General features: G+C 39.8%; 1 protein-coding gene across 8 annotated transcripts in view; it reads right to left on the bottom strand.

The window, feature by feature from the left end:
• Window positions 1-19,486, bottom strand: part of LOC128691432 (mitochondrial tRNA methylthiotransferase CDK5RAP1) — a 249,894-nt gene that overhangs the window by 201,973 nt on the left and 28,435 nt on the right. For all 8 annotated transcript variants that reach the window (XM_070091687.1, XM_070091686.1, XM_070091684.1 and 5 more), the window contains exon 2: window positions 4,821-5,407. In XM_070091687.1, coding sequence (XP_069947788.1) covers window positions 4,821-5,407 — 587 coding nt within the window. The remainder of the gene's footprint in view (window positions 1-4,820; window positions 5,408-19,486) is intronic.

Genomic DNA, 19,486 nt, shown 5'->3' with positions numbered 1-19,486 from the left:
TCCATTGTATCAAATGAGACCAAAAAAACAGAGAATACAGCCATAAAAACCATATGAAAATACACCGCAAAGTCAGAAAAACAAATTGGAATGGCTTGCCTGTGTTTCCAGGTGACACCAACAAGTAGCAGCAGATAGGTGTGGCGACCCAGGAAATTTGAAATTACACTAGCCGAAATTAGTGATGGAACCGGATTAGTGATTGCTGGATCATTGATGGTTGACCTGTACTGTACTAGGTGTTCGTATTCAAACTCAAGACTCATTTCATCAAAACATACATCAATATTATACTCAGTTTAACTAAATTTAGGTTAACAATGCTCAGTTTAACTAAATTTAGGCTAACAAATATACAGTGGAACCCTGGATTTCATCCAGTGCGGATATCGTTCAATTCGGATTTCAACCACTTTTTTTTGGGGTGAAATTTTACCCCGGGTTTCATACTTCCGCTCAGAAATCATCTGTATCAGACGCATCCGCCCACCCGGTACGCAGCCACTCACACATATGTGACTCAGTCTGCCTCTGTCACTTGTTCAGTGAGCAATGCTCTGCACGTTCACCAGAAACATTTTGTAAAAATCCATTTTTTTTGTGCTTGAATGCAACTGCAAAATAAGCCACCATGGGGCCAAAGAAAATTCCTAGTGCTAGCCCTTTGGTAAAGAAGGTGAGAAACATGATAGAATTCAAGAAAGAGCTTGTTGCAAAATTAGAAAGTGGTGTACGTGTGGCTGAGCTCACCAGGATGTATGGCAAGTCAAAATCAACAGTCAGTTCTATCCTTGTGAAGAAAGTAGAAATCAAGGAAGCTGATGTTGCAAAAGGGGTAAATATGCTAACAAATCTGAGATCACAAACAATCAAAGATGTGCAGAAGTTGTTGTTGAAGGGAAGTAACCCTGGATAGGGCTTTGATACCTTAAGTCCTCATGGAGGGGGATTTTCCTTCCAAACAATAACCTCTCCTCCCTCTCCCCTCCTCCCCTTCTTCCATATGCCAAGAAGAGTCTTCAATAAAGGTATGTAATAGTGATTTAAATGTTCATTTATCCATTAAAATTAGTCATTTATATTTATTTCTCATTGTTTTCTGTATGTAAAACTATACTTATTCTCTATAAAATGTATTTTTTGTTAATATTTTTGGGTGGCTGGAATGGATTAAATCTATTTACAGTATTTCTTATGGGAAATATTACTTTGGTTTTTGTCCATTTTGGATTTCGACCAACCTTCTGTAATGGATTAAGGATGAAAACCAGGGTTCCACTGTATAGAGAAAACTAAAATAAATATCATCTCTAATTGGGCTGATGTTGTGTCAGAGTCACTATACTGAGGTCAGGTGAGCAGCATGGTTTGTCTTACGCAAAACAAAGGCATCCTTTCAATTAATAAACAACAGTGCTAGGTAGGTCCAACTTATTCCCATTATTCCAACTCACTGACAAATGCTACCAAACCATTGTTTTCTGACACAAGAACAAAGGAGCAATATACTAAGTCCATGGCGACAGGTTCTACTCTTCTCTTTCCACTTACAGTATATACAACAAAATTGTCAAACCAGTGCTTCTCTAAGTAAGGTCAGAACACCACAGTAAACCTACTGGTCCATGTATCAATTAGGCAAGTGCAACATTTGGAAACTTTTATTATAATAAGTTTTGATTACTAGGAGAAGAAGTTTTTGATTACCAGGAGAAGAAGTTTTTGATTACCAGAGGAAGAAAAATATGGGTCATATAGAAGAGAAGGACAGTTGTGAAGCAGGCAGGGCATGTGGAGAACAATGCTGTCACCTGACTCACGAAATCGTAATGACACGATTGCAAACAAACCATACCCCGGCCGGGATTGAACCCGCGGTCAGAGAGTCTCAAAACTCCAGCCCGTCGCGTTAGCCACTAGACCAGCTAGCCACAATAAGATTCATCCAACACCTGACAGGTGTGAAGCAGGCAGGGCATGTGGAGAACAATGCTATCACCTGACAGGTGTGAAGCAGGCAGGGCATGTGGAGAACAATGCTATCACCTGACAGTTGTGAAGCAGGCTTATCAAAACCATGTAGCAACCTGATAGAATATTCAGTTCTCCTGTACTCACTGTAACTCAGCTAATGACCATATGAACTATGTATTATTGCCTTCCTATTCTTAAGCTAATCTTTAGGTTTGCCCGAAATGCTCTGCATACAAAGGGGCTTTTGGCATGTACGCCCTACTATTATATTCCTCTGTACAACCATGTAATTTGCAGTACAGAATGGGTCACATAACCAGAGACCAAACAAAACGTTACTCGTCAATCCTAACCAGCCTGATAAGAAGGGCAAAAAAATTGTATTATGAGAACAGATTATCCAACTTAAAAGGTGATATAAAAAAGACCTGGAAAACCCTATCAGAAATTCTGGGAACAAAAAAGATATCACGAAATAGCGAAATAAAATTAGCAAAATCAGATGAACCCCAACTCCCACCAACAGAAACAGCAAACAGACTCAATGATTTCTTCTCCACTATAGGACAAAACCTTGCCAATAAAATCCCAAGCTCAGATACCCCACCAAATGACTACCTCACCGGCAACTACCCGAACACACTGTTCCTAGCTCCGACTAACCCATACGAAGTCTCCCTTATTATCAACGCACTAAAAAACAAGGCAGGAGATTTAAATACCTTACCACCCTTTATATACAAAAAACTGTCACAAGTGCTATCACCAATCATTGCAACACTCTTTAACAAATCCATAGAATCCTCCACCTTCCCTACAGTACTCAAAATAGCAAGGGTCACCCCGATCCACAAAGGAGGAGACCAAACAGAGTTGAATAACTATAGGCCAATATCCAACTTACACCCTCTCTCAAAAATCTTCGAAAAATTAATTCATAAACGAATCTACTCCTACCTTATCTCCCAAAACATACTTAACCCCTGCCAATTTGGATTCAGGCCTAATAAAAATACTAATGATGCTATTATACACATGCTAGAACATATATACACTGCAATAGAGAAAAAAGAAGTCCCACTGGGGATCTTCATTGACTTACGTAAAGCTTTTGATACAGTTGACCATGACTTGCTCCACGTAAAATTGGCACACTATGGTATAAGAGGGCACTCCCTCAACTACCTCAAGTCATACCTCAGCAACAGAAGCCAATATGTGTACGCAAATGGGGCAAACTCTTCTGCGCAACCAATTACAGTTGGTGTCCCACAGGGAAGTGTCCTTGGCCCTCTTCTCTTTCTCCTATACATAAATGACCTTCCAAATGCTTCGCAATTACTCAAACCCACACTATTTGCAGATGACACTACATACGTTTTCTCTCACCCGAGCCCAGTCACGCTAGCCAATACTGTAAATACCGAATTACAGAAAATATCTACCTGGATGAGGACTAACAAACTTACACTAAACATTGACAAAACCTACTTCATTCAGTTTGGTAACAGAGCTACAGATGTCCCTCTTAACATAATGATAAACGGATCACCTATCACAAAGCTAACAGAGGGAAAATTCTTAGGAATCCACCTTGATAATAGACTCATATTTCATACACATATACAACAAATTTCTAAGAAAATTTCCAAGACTGTAGGCATACTATCGAAGATACGGTACTATGTTCCACAGTCAGCCCTCCTGGCCCTATATCACTCTCTTATTTACCCCTATCTCATCTATGGAATTTGTGCATGGGGCTCAACAACAATTAACCATGTCAGACCACTAATTACCCAACAAAAGGCTGCAGTTAGAATGATAACAAATTCTCACTACAGGCAGCACACTCCACCAATATTCAATACACTAAACCTACTCACCATACAAAACATCCATACTTATTACTGCACCTATTACATACATAGAACACTTAACTCTGATATTAACCCTTCCCTCAAACATCTCCTTGCCAACCTCAACAGAACACATGACCATAACACAAGGCACAGATCACTCTTTGATGTTCCTCGTGTCCATCTCACACTATGCAAAAACTCAATGCACATAAAAGGCCCTAAAATCTGGAATTCATTACCTGTAAATATAAAAGAAACACTACCTGTTTATAAATTCAAGTCTCTTCTCAAAGATCACTTACTCACCCAAAACCAAATAAATACTGAATAACTGAACCTTATAAATTGTATATCTTAAATGTTTCTCACAATTATATCACATAAATGTTAAACCTAAAACCCAATCTAACTTTATTATTTTTTAAATACACTACCTAACAGAATACTCCATACGACTGAATGTACAACAATGCATGCAACCATATGACCTGTCTTTGTAATACTCATTTGTGCTTTATAGTTATCTGTTTACAATAATGTATTATCACTGATTTCATCATTGCTTAGTTAATTTTAAGCCAGCCCGAAATGCTATGCATAGTATAAGTGGCTTTGGCATGCTGCTCTTATCTGTATTTTTTTGTACCTCTGTATGTATGCTCAAATTGTTAATAATAAATAAATACAGTGGCGCATAAGAAGTATATATACAGCATAAACAGTCAAAGGGTTAAAACAATTGTTTGGAGTGACTGTTGATGAGTGAACTAAGTGACGGCTGGGAGGCCTACTGTTACTCTGCTCCTATATTCTTCAGTATAAAGATTGCAATTTATGGATTTCAACCCTTCATAAGTACTATCACGTATAAATAATAATCGACTTCCCATTTTTATTTTTGCCCCCAAAATTGGTCTTACAACCCTGACAAATATTCAAGTATATATGGTAATCATTAAAATACTGTATATGCATTATACTTACTAACTCACAATAAGCTTCTCTAGTATATCCTCTTCGCATGAGTTGCAAGATTCTTGTACTACCACACTGAGCTGGCAAGTGAATGTGTTTACAAATGTTCTCTCTCTCCTTAACCAAGTATAACACTTCATCTGGGAAGTCTTTAGGGTGTGGAGAGGTAAATCTAATACGCATTTCAGGATCAACTTGAGAAACTTTGTCCAGGAGGTGCGCAAACCTCAGTCCTCCCTTCTTCTGTTTGTATATGGTTTTGAATCCCTTAACCAAATGAGTGTCTCCAGCATCATGAACTGAAAGACCTGCATGGTGCACATGTGATGTATCTCGGTAACTGTTCACATTCTGACCTAAGAGAGTTATCTCTTTTATTCCTTGATCTGATAAGTAATGCACTTCCTCGAGAATTGATTCAATATTTCTCGAACGTTCTCGACCTCGAGTAAAAGGCACAATACAGTATGTACACATATTGTCACATCCACGCATTATGGAGACAAATGCTGACATTCTATTTGTAGACAGACTCACAGGCACGATGTCGGCATACGTTTCCTCCAGAGACAACAAAACATTAACAGCAGCTTCGCCTATAACAAGGAAAAAAATTATCATTAGTAGTGAAATCTATATCAAATTAGTTTTTAAAATAAAATATTAGGCATTTCCTGAAAGAAAAGCATGGAGATGAAAAGCATTTTGTTTGTATTTTTGGTTAATTATAGAAAATGGGGAGGCCAGGATTACTTATGAAGGAAAGTATCTATCCCACTTTCCCACCACCTGAAAAATGTGTTTCCTTAACCCCTTAACTCACATCAGCGGCAGTAGCAGCAGCATACAAGCTCTGTTGTTTTTCAACAGCCTTAGCCCATCAATGATCCTATGATGGCCTAATTGCAAGTACAGTGGACCCCCGGATATCGAGAGCAGTGTATATTAGTTCTAGCATGTGTATAATAGCATCATTAGTGTTTTCATTAGTCCTGAATCCAAACTGAGATGGGTTAAGTATGTATTGAGAGACGAGGTAGGAATATATCTGCCTGTGAATTAATTTTTCTAAGATTTTAGAGAGCAGAGGTAAGTTAGATATTGGTCTATACTTATTCAAGTCCATTTGATCTCCTCCTTTGTGGATCGGGGTGACCCTTGCTATTTTGAGAATTGATGGGAAGGTGGAGGATTCGATGGATTCGTTAACCCTTTCAGGGTCGGCAGGCCCTCTCCTAAACTTGTTCTCAGGGTCAGAAATTTTTGAAAAAAAAAAAAAAATTATTTTTTCTTAAGAAATGATAGAGAATCTTTTCCTGGTCAAAATGACACCAAAAGTATGAAATTTGACGGAAAATTTACGGAATTATGCTCTCGCAAAGTTAGCGGTCTCGACGATGTTCACACATCGGCGATTTCGCCCACTTTGAGCCCTATTTTCGGCCAATTCCAATGTACTAGTCGGCAAAAACCATACCTATTTCGCTAGAAACTACCCATTTACCAATTTCAACTATCTAATAGTCAGAAATTGGTAATTTTGCCAATTTCACACAAATTTCAAAAGATGCCAATTTCCAAATAGGGTCCAGAATAAACAAGACAGACATTCCTGGCACTAAAATTACATTTCCTCTGTTCATTAGTCACGTCCTCAGGCCTCTGTTATATTTCTTTTGCTTTCCACTTGGAATTTTTATTCTCACAAAAAATAGAAGATTTATTGTTATGCAGACTACTGCATTAGTGTAGAAATGGTGTAGAAATGGTATAAATAATATCAGCGCACTTGTGAAAGAATATTAGACTCACCAGTTGACGTGTATGGGATGCATGGCATGATTTACAGTGGACCCCCCACATACCGTTGGCATCACATAACGTTAAATCCGCATACCTATACATTTTATCGCTAAGATTTTGCCTCGCATACCGCTAAAAAACCCGCTCAACGCTATTCGTCCGAGATGCGTCTAATGTGCGGCCTGAGCCTGCCTCACATGTTCCGCCGGTGGCATTGTTTACAAGCCAGCCTCCACAGTAACATCCAAGCATACAATCGGAACGTTTCGTATTATTACAGTGTTTTTGGTGATTTTATCTGCAAAATAAGTGACCATGGGCCCCAAGAAAGCTTCTAGTGCCAACCCTGTGGTAAAAAGGGTGAGAAATATTATCGAAATACTGTGGTACCATGGTCAACTGCTGATGCTGCTGCTGCTGTAGCACTGTCAGCTGCTGCTGCTGCTGTAGCACCGTCAGCTGTTGCTGCTGCTGTACCACCGTCAGCTGCTGCTGCTGCTGTAGTACCATCTGCTGCTGCTGTAGCACCGTCTGCTGCTGCTGTAGCACTATCAGCTGCTGCTGTAGCACTGTCAGCTGCTGCTGCTGCTGTAGCACTGTCAGCTGCTGCTGCTGCTGCACTGTCAGCTGCTGCTGCTGCACTGTCAGCTGCTGCTGCTGCTGTAGCACTGTCAGCTGCTGCTGCTGCTGCTGTACCACCGTCTGCTGCTGCTGTAGTACCGTCAGCTGCTGCTGTAGCACTGTCAGCTGCTGCTGCTGCTGCTGCTGCTGCTGTAGCACTGTCAGCTGCTGCTGCTGCACTGTCAGCTGCTGCTGCTGTTGTAGCACCATCAGCTGCTGCTGCTGCTGTACCACCGTCAGCTGCTGCTGCTGCTGTAGTACCGTCTGCTGCTGTTGAAGCACCATCTGCTGCTGCTGTAGCACTGTCAGCTGCTGCTGCTGCTGTTGTAGCACCGTTGTTGGTGTGGTTTATTAAGAATACCAAGAAACAATTAACCCCAGAGGGTTAGCCACCCAGGATAACCCAAAAAAGTCAGTGTCATCAAAGACTGTCTAACTTATTTCCATTGGGGTCCTTAATCTTGTCTCCCAGGATGCAACCCACACCAGTCCACTAACACCCAGGCGAACAGGGAAAAATGCCTGGAACTAGTGCTCATATTGGTGAATTTAAAGCCAGCAAAGGTTGGTTTGAGAGATTTAAGAATCGTAGTGGCATACGCAGTGTGATAAGGCATGTTCTGGAAGAAAATGCCAAACAAGACCTACAGTACTCAGGAGGAAAAGGCACTCCCAGGACACAGTGTCTCATCAGTCATTGCTGCATCTTCAATAAAGGTAAGTGTCATTTATTCTTCATTTAGAGTAGTACATGCACAATATATATTGTGCATGTACTACTCTACTATTATGCATGTATCCTTCTCTTTGTGTGTAGGAAAATGTATATTTCAAGTGGTAAAAATTTTTTTTTCATACTTTTGGGTGTCTTGCACGGATTAATTTGATTTCCATTATTTCTTATGGGGAAAATTCATTTGGGTGTCTTGCACGGATTAATTTGATTTCCATTATTTCTTATGGGGAAAATTCATTCGCATAACGATAATTTCGCGTAACACTGAGCTCTCAGGAACGGATTAATATCGTTATGCGGGGGTCCACTATATTTACTTTTGAGCTTTGGCAAAAATCGAACATTTCTGCTACTTTGAGCTCAATTTCAAGGTACTTTTCATTGTGAAGCCAATCAAAATCATCTCAATTTCCATAATATGTCTTCCATTCTATAAAATGAGACCAGGAAAACTAGAATACAGCCATAAATATCATACGAAAATACACTGCAAAGTCACTGTTTTAAACAAAAAACACGGTCGGAGTTTTTTTTCTCTCATTATGCACTGTGTGCTGCAGGAATTTTTTTTATACTGTGCACACTGACCACATAGACCCATTGTTTCATATGTAGGCCTACCAGCTTTCTCTCACTAGATTTGAGGGCGCTAGAATTTCTACGTACTAGTACGGCACCAACCCTGAAAGGGTTAAAGAGTGTTGCAATAATTGGTGACAGTACTTGAAAAGCTTTTTTGACACATGGATTGCCATGCCAGTGACCTCCATCGAAGACACTGCAAGACTCCAAGCGGACATCAACCAAATGTTCAAATTGGCCACTCAAAACAACATGAAGTTCAACAAGGAGAAATTTCAACCACTCGGATACGGAAAACTTAAGGAAATTAAAAATGTATCAGGGTATACAACAAATTCTAACCATACAATAGAGCAAAAAAGAAATGTGAAGGACCTGGGAGTGATAATTTCAGAGGATCTTGCCTTCGAAGACCACAACAATGTATCTACCTCATCAGTTAAGAAAATGATGGGATGGACAACAAGAACCTTCAAAACTAGGGACACCAAGCCCATGATAACACTCTTCAAATCGCTTGTTCTCTCTAGGCTAGAATACTGCTGTGCACTAACAGCCCCCTTCAAGGCTGGTGACACTGCAGACCTGGAGAGCATACAAAGAACTTTCACAGCACACGTAAGTACGATAAGGTACCTAAATTACTGGGAAAGGTTGAAGGTCCTTGATCTGTATTCCCTGGAAAGCAGGTGGGAGAGATACATGATAACATACACTTGGAAGGTCCTGGAGGGATTGTTACCAAACCTGCACATGAAAATCACTCCCTGTGAAAGCAAAAGACTCAGTAAGAGATGCAACATTCCCCCGATGAAAAGCAGCGGCGCCACGAGTACACTGAGAGACAAGTGTCCAGGGCCCAAGACTGTTCAACTGCCTCCCAGCATACATAAGGGGGATTACCAATAGACCCCTGGCTGTCTTCAAGAAGGCACTGGACAGGCACGTAAAGTCAGTACCTGACCAACCGGGCTGTGGTTCACATGTCAGTTTGCGTGCAGCCGGCAGTAACAGCCTGGTTGATCAGAACCTTATGCACCACGAGGCCTGGTCTCAGCAAAGTTGCTGTTTTAATCCAAAATTACGGTCGCAGTTTTTTTTATCTCATTATGCATTACGTACTGCAGAATTTGTTTTAAGTAGTGCACACTTACCACCTATCACAAAGCTAACAGAGGGAAAATTCTTAAGAATCCACCTTGATAATAGACTCAAATTTCATACACATATACAACAAATTTCTAAGAAAATTTCCAAGACTGTAGGCATACTGTCGAAGATATGGTACTATGCTCCACAGTCAGCCCTCCTGGCCCTATATCACTCTCTTATTTACCCCTATCTCACCTATGGAATTTGTGCATGGGGCTCAACAACAATTAACCATCTCAGACCACTAATTACCCAACAAAAGGCTGCAGTTAGAATGATAACAAATTCTCACTACAGGCAGCACACTCCACCAATATTCAATACACTAAACCTACTCACCATACAAAACATCCATACTTATTACTGCACCTATTACATACATAGAACACTTAACTCTGATATTAACCCTCCCCTCAAACATCTCCTTGCCAACCTCAACAGAACACATGACCATAACACAAGGCACAGATCACTCTTTGATGTTCCTCGTGTCCATCTCACGCTATGCAAAAACTCAATGCACATAAAAGGCCCTAAAATCTGGAATTCATTACCTGTAAATATAAAAGAAACACTACCTGTTTATAAATTCAAGTCTCTTCTCAAAGATCACTTACTAACCCAAAACCAAATAAATACTGAATAACTGAACCTTATAAATTGTATATCTTAAATGTTTCTCACAATTATATCACATAAATGTTAAACCTAAAACCCAATCTAACATTATTATTTTTTTAAATACACTACCTAACAGAATACAGTGGACCCCCGGTTAACGATTTTAATCCGTGCAAGAGGGCTCATCGTTATGCGAAATAATCGTTATGCGAATGAATTTTCCCCATAAGAAATAATGGAAATCAAATTAATCCGTGCAAGACGCCCAAAAGTATGAAAAAAATTTTTTTTTACCACATGAAATGTTAATTTTAATACACACAAACTGAAAAAGGCATGCACAATTAAATGACACTTACTTTTATTGAAGATCTGGTGATGATTGATGGGATGGGAGGAGGGGAGAGCATTATCTTCTTACTGTTTAGAAGGGGAATCCCCTTCCATTACGACTTGAGGTAGCAAGTCCTTTTCCGGGGTTACTTCCCTTCTTCTTTTAATGCCACTAGGACCAGCTTGAGAGTCACTGGACCTCTGTCGCACAACAAATCTGTCCATAGAGCTCTGTACCTCCCGTTCCTTTACGATTTGTCTAAAATGGGCCACAACATTGTCATTGAAATAGTCACCAGCACGGCTTGCAACAGCTGTGTCAGGGTGATTTTCATCTATAAAGGTTTGCAGTTCAACCCACTGTGCACACATTTCCTTAATCTTTGAAGTAGGCACAATGGATTCCACAACTGGCATAGGCTTCTCAGGGTTAGCCCCAAACCCTTCAAAATCTTTCTTAATTTCCATACTAATTCTCACCCTTTTTACCACAGGGTTGGCACTAGAAGCTTTCTTGGGGCCCATGGTCACTTATTTTCCAGAAACAGCACCGAAAACACTGTAATAATACGAAATATTCCGAGTGTATGCTTGGATGTTACCGCGGAGGCTGGCTGGTAAACAATGGGACGGCCGGCACATGTGAGGCTGGCTGAGGGCACATTGGACGCGTCTCGGACGAAAATCGGTAAGCGGGTTTTTAATCGGTATGCGCGGCAAAAATTTTGCGATAAAAGTAATCGGTATGCGGAAAAATCGCTATGTGATGCCATCGTTATGCGGGGGTCCACTGTACTCCATTCGACTGAATGTACAACAATGCATGCTACCATATGACCTGTCTTTGTAATACTCATTTGTGCTTTATAGTTATCTGTTTACAATAATGTTTTATCATTGATTTCATCATTGCTTAGTTAATCTTAAGTTAATTTTAAGCCAGCCCATAATGCTATGCATAAAAGTGGCTTTGGCATGCTGCTCTTACCTGTATTTTTTTGTACCTCTGTATGTATGCTCAAATTACTAAATAAATAAATAAATAAATAAATAGATGTGTTCTCTCATACCAACGCCCAAATTTACCGCTCACAGGTTATCTGAGTGAGCTAAGCTCATGGCGTAGATCTATGGTTTGGACCCTAGCTTCAAAGCCGTAGCTCTACAGCACGGACCCTGAAAGGGTTAACATTTACTGTTTGCATAGAGAAACAAAATTTCAACACAATAGTACAGCAGTTTAACATTCAAATGCTGTTCTATTGTCCCACAAAGAGTAGGGAAGAATTATATAAGAGATACAGTGGACCCTTGAATTTCTTGAGTCTAAATTTTTGTGAATTTCGATTATTGGCAAATTTTCGTCAAAATATACCCTCAATTTTCGTGGTCTGCCTCAGAATTTGGAGGTCGCACGGAACACATCCCAGCGGCCTCCCAGTGGCCACATGCACACAAAGGCTCCCACATACCATTCAGTCAGTATGGCATTGTATCACGATGAGTGACTATCACCCCACACATTCATACCATGTGTTTCGTAATAATCCATCATGGGCCCAAAGAAAGATATTAGTGCCAGCCCTTTGGTAAAGAAGTTGAGAAACATTATAGAATTCAAGAAAGAAATCATAGCAAAGTACCAAAGTGGAAGAGGAAGCGAGAGGGAAGAACGTGCCTTCTTCAGTGATTCTATGATATGTACGATACTAAGGGGCATGTTACACTGACATGCGATTTCTCTAAATATCTTACAATTTTGTTCATCCTTCTAATATTACATTGCGATTATCAATATTATTAGCTAAATCAGCAAAAATCAGCTTTATAATATTAACCCTTTCAGGGTCGACAGACCCTCTCCGAGACTTGTTCTTAGGGTCGCCCAAATTTAAAAAAAAATAAATATTTTTTCTTATGAAAAGATAGAGAATCCTTTCCCGATCATAATGACACCAAAAGTACGTAATTTGATGGAAAACTTATGGAATTATGCTCTCGCGAAGTTAGCAGTCTCGACGATGTTTACACATCAACAATTTTGCCCACTATGAGCCCTATTTTCGACCAATTCCACTGTACTAGTCAACAAAAATCATGAATATTTCGCTAGAATTCAATTTTTTCTATTGAATGAGTGCAAGAAACCACCCATTTACCGATTTCAACTATCCAATACAGTGGTCAGAATTTAGCAATTTTGCCAATTTCACACAAATTTCAAAAGATGCCAATTTCCAAATAGGGTCCAGAATAAACAAGAAAGACATTCCTGGCACTAAAATTAAATTTCCTCTGTTCATTAGTAACGTCCCAACGTTCCTCTTACATTCTTTTGCTTTCCACTTTGAATTTTTATTCTTACAAAAAATAGAAGATTTACTGTTATGCAGACTACTGCATTAGTGTAAAAAATGGTATAAATAATATCAGCGCACTTGTGAAAGAATATTAGACTCACCAGCTGACATGTATTGGATGCTTAGCATGATCTGTTTACCTTTGAACTTTGATAAAAATCAAACATTTCTGCTAACTTGAGCTCTATTTCAAGGTAGTTTTCATTGTAAAATCAGTCAAAATAATCTCAATTTCTGTAATATGTCTTCCATTCTATAGAATGAAACCAGGAAAACTAGAATACAAAATAAATACCACACAAAAATACAGTGCAAAGTCACTGTTTTAATCCAAAATCACGGTCAAAGTTTTTTTTTTTCTCATTACGCACTGTTTGCTGCAGGATTTTTTTTTATACTGCGCACACTGACCACATAGACCCATTCTTTTATATGTAGGCCTACCAGCTTTCTCTCACTACATTTGAGGGCGCTAGAATTTAGGCATACTAGTACGTCAAAAACCCTGGTGCGTAAGCTGTACTAGTACGGCCGAAACCCTGAAAGGGTTAAATATTCATTTTCATCTTTCTCATTTTTCATTTTATGTATATATATGTATTTTGTAGGTAGTAGGTTGGTAGACAGCAACCACCCAGGGAAGTACTACCGTCCTGCCAGATGACTGTGAAACAAAAACCTGTAACTGTTTTGCATGATGGTAGGATTGCTGGTTTCTTTTTCTGTCTCATAAACACGCTAAGATAACAGGGATATCTTGCTACTCCTACTTACACTTTGGTCACACTTCACAGACACGCACATGCATATATATATATACATACATCTAGGTTTTTCTCCTTTTTCTAAATAGCTCTTGTTCTTTTTTATTTCTTCTATTGTCCATGGGGAAGTGGAAAAGAATCTTTCCTCCGTAAGCCATGCGTGTCGTATGAGGCGACTAAAATGCCGGGAGCAATGGGCTAGTAACCCCTTCTCCTGTATACAATTACTAAAAAAGAGAAGAAGAAAAACTTTATAAAACTGGGTTGCTTAAATGTGCGTGGATGTAGTGCGGATGACAAGAAACAGATGATTGCTGATGTTATGAATGAAAAGAAGTTGGATGTCCTGGCCCTAAGCGAAACAAAGCTGAAGGGGGTAGGAGAGTTTCAGTGGGGGGAAATAAATGGGATTAAATCTGGAGTATCTGAGAGAGTTAGAGCAAAGGAAGGGGTAGCAGTAATGTTAAATGATCAGTTATGGAAGGAGAAAAGAGAATATGAATGTGTAAATTCAAGAATTATGTGGATTAAAGTAAAGGTTGGATGCGAGAAGTGGGTCATAATAAGCGTGTATGCACCTGGAGAAGAGAGGAATGCAGAGGAGAGAGAGAGATTTTGGGAGATGTTAAGTGAATGTATAGGAGCCTTTGAACCAAGTGAGAGAGTAATTGTGGTAGGGGACTTGAATGCTAAAGTAGGAGAAACTTTTAGAGAGGGTGTGGTAGGTAAGTTTGGGGTGCCAGGTGTAAATGATAATGGGAGCCCTTTGATTGAACTTTGTATAGAAAGGGGTTTAGTTATAGGTAATACATATTTTAAGAAAAAGAGGATAAATAAGTATACACGATATGATGTAGGGCGAAATGACAGTAGTTTGTTGGATTATGTATTGGTAGATAAAAGACTGTTGAGTAGACTTCAGGATGTACATGTTTATAGAGGGGCCACAGATATATCAGATCACTTTCTAGTTGTAGCTACACTGAGAGTAAAAGGTAGATGGGATACAAGGAGAATAGAAGCATCAGGGAAGAGAGAGGTGAAGGTTTATAAACTAAAAGAGGAGGCAGTTAGGGTAAGATATAAACAGTAATTGGAGGATAGATGGGCTAATGAGAGCATAGGCAATGGGGTCGAAGAGGTATGGGGTAGGTTTAAAAATGTAGTGTTAGAGTGTTCAGCAGAAGTTTGTGGTTACAGGAAAGTGGGTGCAGGAGGGAAGAGGAGCGATTGGTGGAATGATGATGTAAAGAGAGTAGTAAGGGAGAAAAAGTTAGCATATGAGAAGTTTTTACAAAGTAGAAGTGATGCAAGGAGGGAAGAGTATATGGAGAAAAAGAGAGAAGTTAAGAGAGTGGTGAAGCAATGTAAAAAGAGAGCAAATGAGAGAGTGGGTGAGATGTTATCAACAAATTTTGTTGAAAATAAGAAAAAGTTTTGGAGTGAGATTAACAAGTTAAGAAAGCCTAGAGAACAAATGGATTTGTCAGTTAAAAATAGGAGAGGAGAGTTATTAAATGGAGAGGTAGAGGTATTGGGAAGATGGAAGGAATATTTTGAGGAATTGTTAAATGTTGATGAAGATAGGGAAGCTGTGATTTCGTGTATAGGGCAAGGAGGAATAACATCTTGTAGGAGTGAGGAAGAGCCAGTTGTGAGTGTGGGGGAGGTTCGTGAGGCAGTAGGTAAAATGAAAGGGGGTAAGGCAGCCGGGATTGATGGGATAAAGATAGAAATGTTAAAAGCAGGTGGGGATATAGTTTTGGAGTGGTTGGTGCAATTATTTAATAAATGTATGGAAGAGGGTAAGGTACCTAGGGATTGGCAGAGAGCATGCATAGTTCCTTTGTATAAAGGCAAAGGGGATAAAAGAGAGTGCAAAAATTATAGGGGGATAAGTCTGTTGAGTGTACCTGGTAAAGTGTATGGTAGAGTTATAATTGAAAGAATTAAGAGTAAGACGGAGAATAGGATAGCAGATGAACAAGGAGGCTTTAGGAAAGGTAGGGGGTGTGTGGACCAGGTGTTTACAGTGAAACATATAAGTGAACAGTATTTAGATAAGGCTAAAGAGGTCTTTGTGGCATTTATGGATTTGGAAAAGGCGTATGACAGGGTGGATAGGGGGGCAATGTGGCAGATGTTGCAAGTGTATGGTGTAGGAGGTAGGTTACTGAAAGCAGTGAAGAGTTTTTACGAGGATAGTGAGGCTCAAGTTAGAGTATGTAGGAAAGAGGGAAATTTTTTCCCAGTAAAAGTAGGCCTTAGACAAGGATGTGTGATGTCACCGTGGTTGTTTAATATATTTATAGATGGGGTTGTAAGAGAAGTAAATGCGAGGGTCTTGGCAAGAGGCGTGGAGTTAAAAGATAAAGAATCACACACAAAGTGGGAGTTGTCACAGCTGCTCTTTGCCGATGACACTGTGCTCTTGGGAGATTCTGAAGAGAAGTTGCAGAGATTGGTGGATGAATTTGGTAGGGTGTGCAAAAGAAGAAAATTAAAGGTGAATACAGGAAAGAGTAAGGTTATGAGGATAACAAAAAGATTAGGTGATGAAAGATTGAATATCAGATTGGAGGGAGAGAGTATGGAGGAGGTGAACGTATTCAGATATTTGGGAGTGGACGTGTCAGCGGATGGGTCTATGAAAGATGAGGTGAATCATAGAATTGATGAGGGAAAAAGAGTGAGTGGTGCACTTAGGAGTCTGTGGAGACAAAGAACTTTGTCCTTGGAGGCAAAGAGGGGAATGTATGAGAGTATAGTTTTACCAACGCTCTTATATGGGTGTGAAGCGTGGGTGATGAATGTTGCAGCGAGGAGAAGGCTGGAGGCAGTGGAGATGTCATGTCTGAGGGCAATGTGTGGTGTGAATATAATGCAGAGAATTCGTAGTTTGGAAGTTAGGAGGAGGTGCGGGATTACCAAAACTGTTGTCCAGAGGGCTGAGGAAGGGTTGTTGAGGTGGTTCGGACATGTAGAGAGAATGGAGCGAAACAGAATGACTTCAAGAGTGTATCAGTCTGTAGTGGAAGGAAGGCGGGGTAGGGGTCGGCCTAGGAAGGGTTGGAGGGAGGGGGTAAAGGAGGTTTTGTGTGCGAGGGGCTTGGACTTCCAGCAGGCATGCGTGAGCGTGTTTGATAGGAGTGAATGGAGACAAATGGTTTTTAATACTTGACGTGCTGTTGGAGTGTGAGCAAAGTAACATTTATGAAGGGATTCAGGGAAACCGGCAGGCCGGACTTGAGTCCTGGAGATGGGAAGTACAGTGCCTGCACTCTGAAGGAGGGGTGTTAATGTTGCAGTTTAAAAACTGTAGTGTAAAGCACCCTTCTGGCAAGACAGTGATGGAGTGAATGATGGTGAAAGTTTTTCTTTTTCGGGCCACCCTGCCTTGGTGGGAATCGGCCGGTGTGATAATAAAAAAAAAAAAAAATATGTATTTTGCACTGATGCATCATTTACCAATGATAACAACCGTTTATGACCTCACCTCTGGTTACTACTCGCCTGGCGCGAGCTTACGTCAGAGGTGAGTGGAGTAGAGCAGGCAGTACAGCACCTCTCTCGGTATAAAGAAGGTCTCCACGGCTGTGGTCAGAATTTAGCAATTTTGCCAATTTCACACAAATTTCAAAAGATGCCAATTTCCAAATAGGGTCCAGAATAAACAAGAAAGACATTCCTGGCACTAAAATTAAATTTCCTCTGTTCATTAGTAACGTCCCAACGTTCCTCTTACATTCTTTTGCTTTCCACTTTGAATTTTTATTCTTACAAAAAATAGAAGATTTACTGTTATGCAGACTACTGCATTAGTGTAAAAAATGGTATAAATAATATCAGCGCACTTGTGAAAGAATATTAGACTCACCAGCTGACATGTATTGGATGCTTAGCATGATCTGTTTACCTTTGAACTTTGATAAAAATCAAACATTTCTGCTAACTTGAGCTCTATTTCAAGGTAGTTTTCATTGTAAAATCAGTCAAAATAATCTCAATTTCTGTAATATGTCTTCCATTCTATAGAATGAAACCAGGAAAACTAGAATACAAAATAAATACCACACAAAAATACAGTACAAAGTCACTGTTTTAATCCAAAATCACGGTCAAAGTTTTTTTTTTTCTCATTACGCACTGTTTGCTGCAGGATTTTTTTTTATACTGCGCACACTGACCACATAAACCCATTCTTTTATATGTAGGCCTACCAGCTTTCTCTCACTACATTTGAGGGCGCTAGAATTTAGGCATACTAGTACGTCAAAAACCCTGGTGCGTAAGCTGTACTAGTACGGCCGAAACCCTGAAAGGGTTAAATATTCATTTTCATCTTTCTCATTTTTCATTTTATGTATATATATGTATTTTGCACTGATGCATCATTTACCAATGATAACAACCGTTTATGACCTCACCTCTGGTTACTACTCGCCTGGCGCGAGCTTACGTCAGAGGTGAGTGGAGTAGAGCAGGCAGTACAGCACCTCTCTCGGTATAAAGAAGGTCTCCACGGCTTACTCCTTTTAACATAAACGGTGAAGCATTTGGTCTAGAGCTTTATTCACTTAAGTCACCAGAAATTGTGGAATTTTCATTATACAGAAGTTCTCGTATGTAGAGACTTCAAGTTTTCTAAGTCAACAGCCTAATCTCCTTAACATAAGAACATAAGAAAGGAGGAACACTGCAGCAGGCCTGTTGGCCCATACTAGGCAGGTCCTTTACAATTCATCCCACTAACAAACATTTAACCAATCCAATTTTCAATGCCACCCAAGAAACAAGCTCTGATGTGCAAGTCCCTCTCAAATCCAACCCCTCCCACTCATGTACTTATCCAACCTAAATTTGAAACTACCCAAAGTCCTAGCCTCAATAACCCAACTAGGTAGACTGTTCCACTCATCAACTACCCTATTTCCAAACCAATACTTTCCTATGTCCTTTCTAAATCTAAACTTATCTAATTTAAATCCATTGCTGCGGGTTCTCTCTTGGAGAGATATCCTCAAGACCTTATTAATATCCCCTTTATTAATACCTATCTTCCACTTATACACTTCGATCAGGTCTCCCCTCATTCTTCGTCTAACAAGTGAATGTAACTTAAGAGTCTTCAATCTTTCTTCATAAGGAAGATTTCCAATGCTATGTATTAATTTAGTCATCCTACGCTGAATGTTTTCTAACGAATTTATGTCCATTCTGTAATATGGAGACCAGAATTGAGCTGCATAATCTAGGTGAGGCCTTACTAATGATGTATAAAGCTGCAGTATGACCTCTGGATTTCTGTTGCTTACACTTCTTGATATAAATCCTAGTAATCTATTTGCCTTATTGCACATCGCCGTCACCATACATGATATAAATGACTATATAGTGGACCCCCGGTTAACGATATTTTTTCATTCCAGAAGTATGTTCAGGTGCCAGTACTGACTGAATTTGTTCCCATAAGGAATATTGTGAAGTAGATTAGTCCATTTCAGACCCCCAAACATACACGTACAAATGCACTTACATAAAAACACTTACATAATTGGTCACATTGGGAGGTAATCGTTAAGCGGGGGTCCACTGTAATTCCTTGTAGAAACGTCATAGAACATTGATTCTTGTACCAGAGTGTTGCCAAAGATTTAAGCTATTTTTCTATGTGATTAACCCTTTGACTGTTGCGGCCATATA

Source organism: Cherax quadricarinatus, chromosome 36 (genome assembly GCF_038502225.1).
Source record: "Cherax quadricarinatus isolate ZL_2023a chromosome 36, ASM3850222v1, whole genome shotgun sequence".
In the NCBI taxonomy this organism is placed as follows: Eukaryota; Metazoa; Arthropoda; class Malacostraca; order Decapoda; family Parastacidae; genus Cherax; species Cherax quadricarinatus.
The sequence above is the reverse complement of the archived record's forward strand: the minus strand, read 5'-3'. Positions and strand labels throughout refer to the sequence as shown.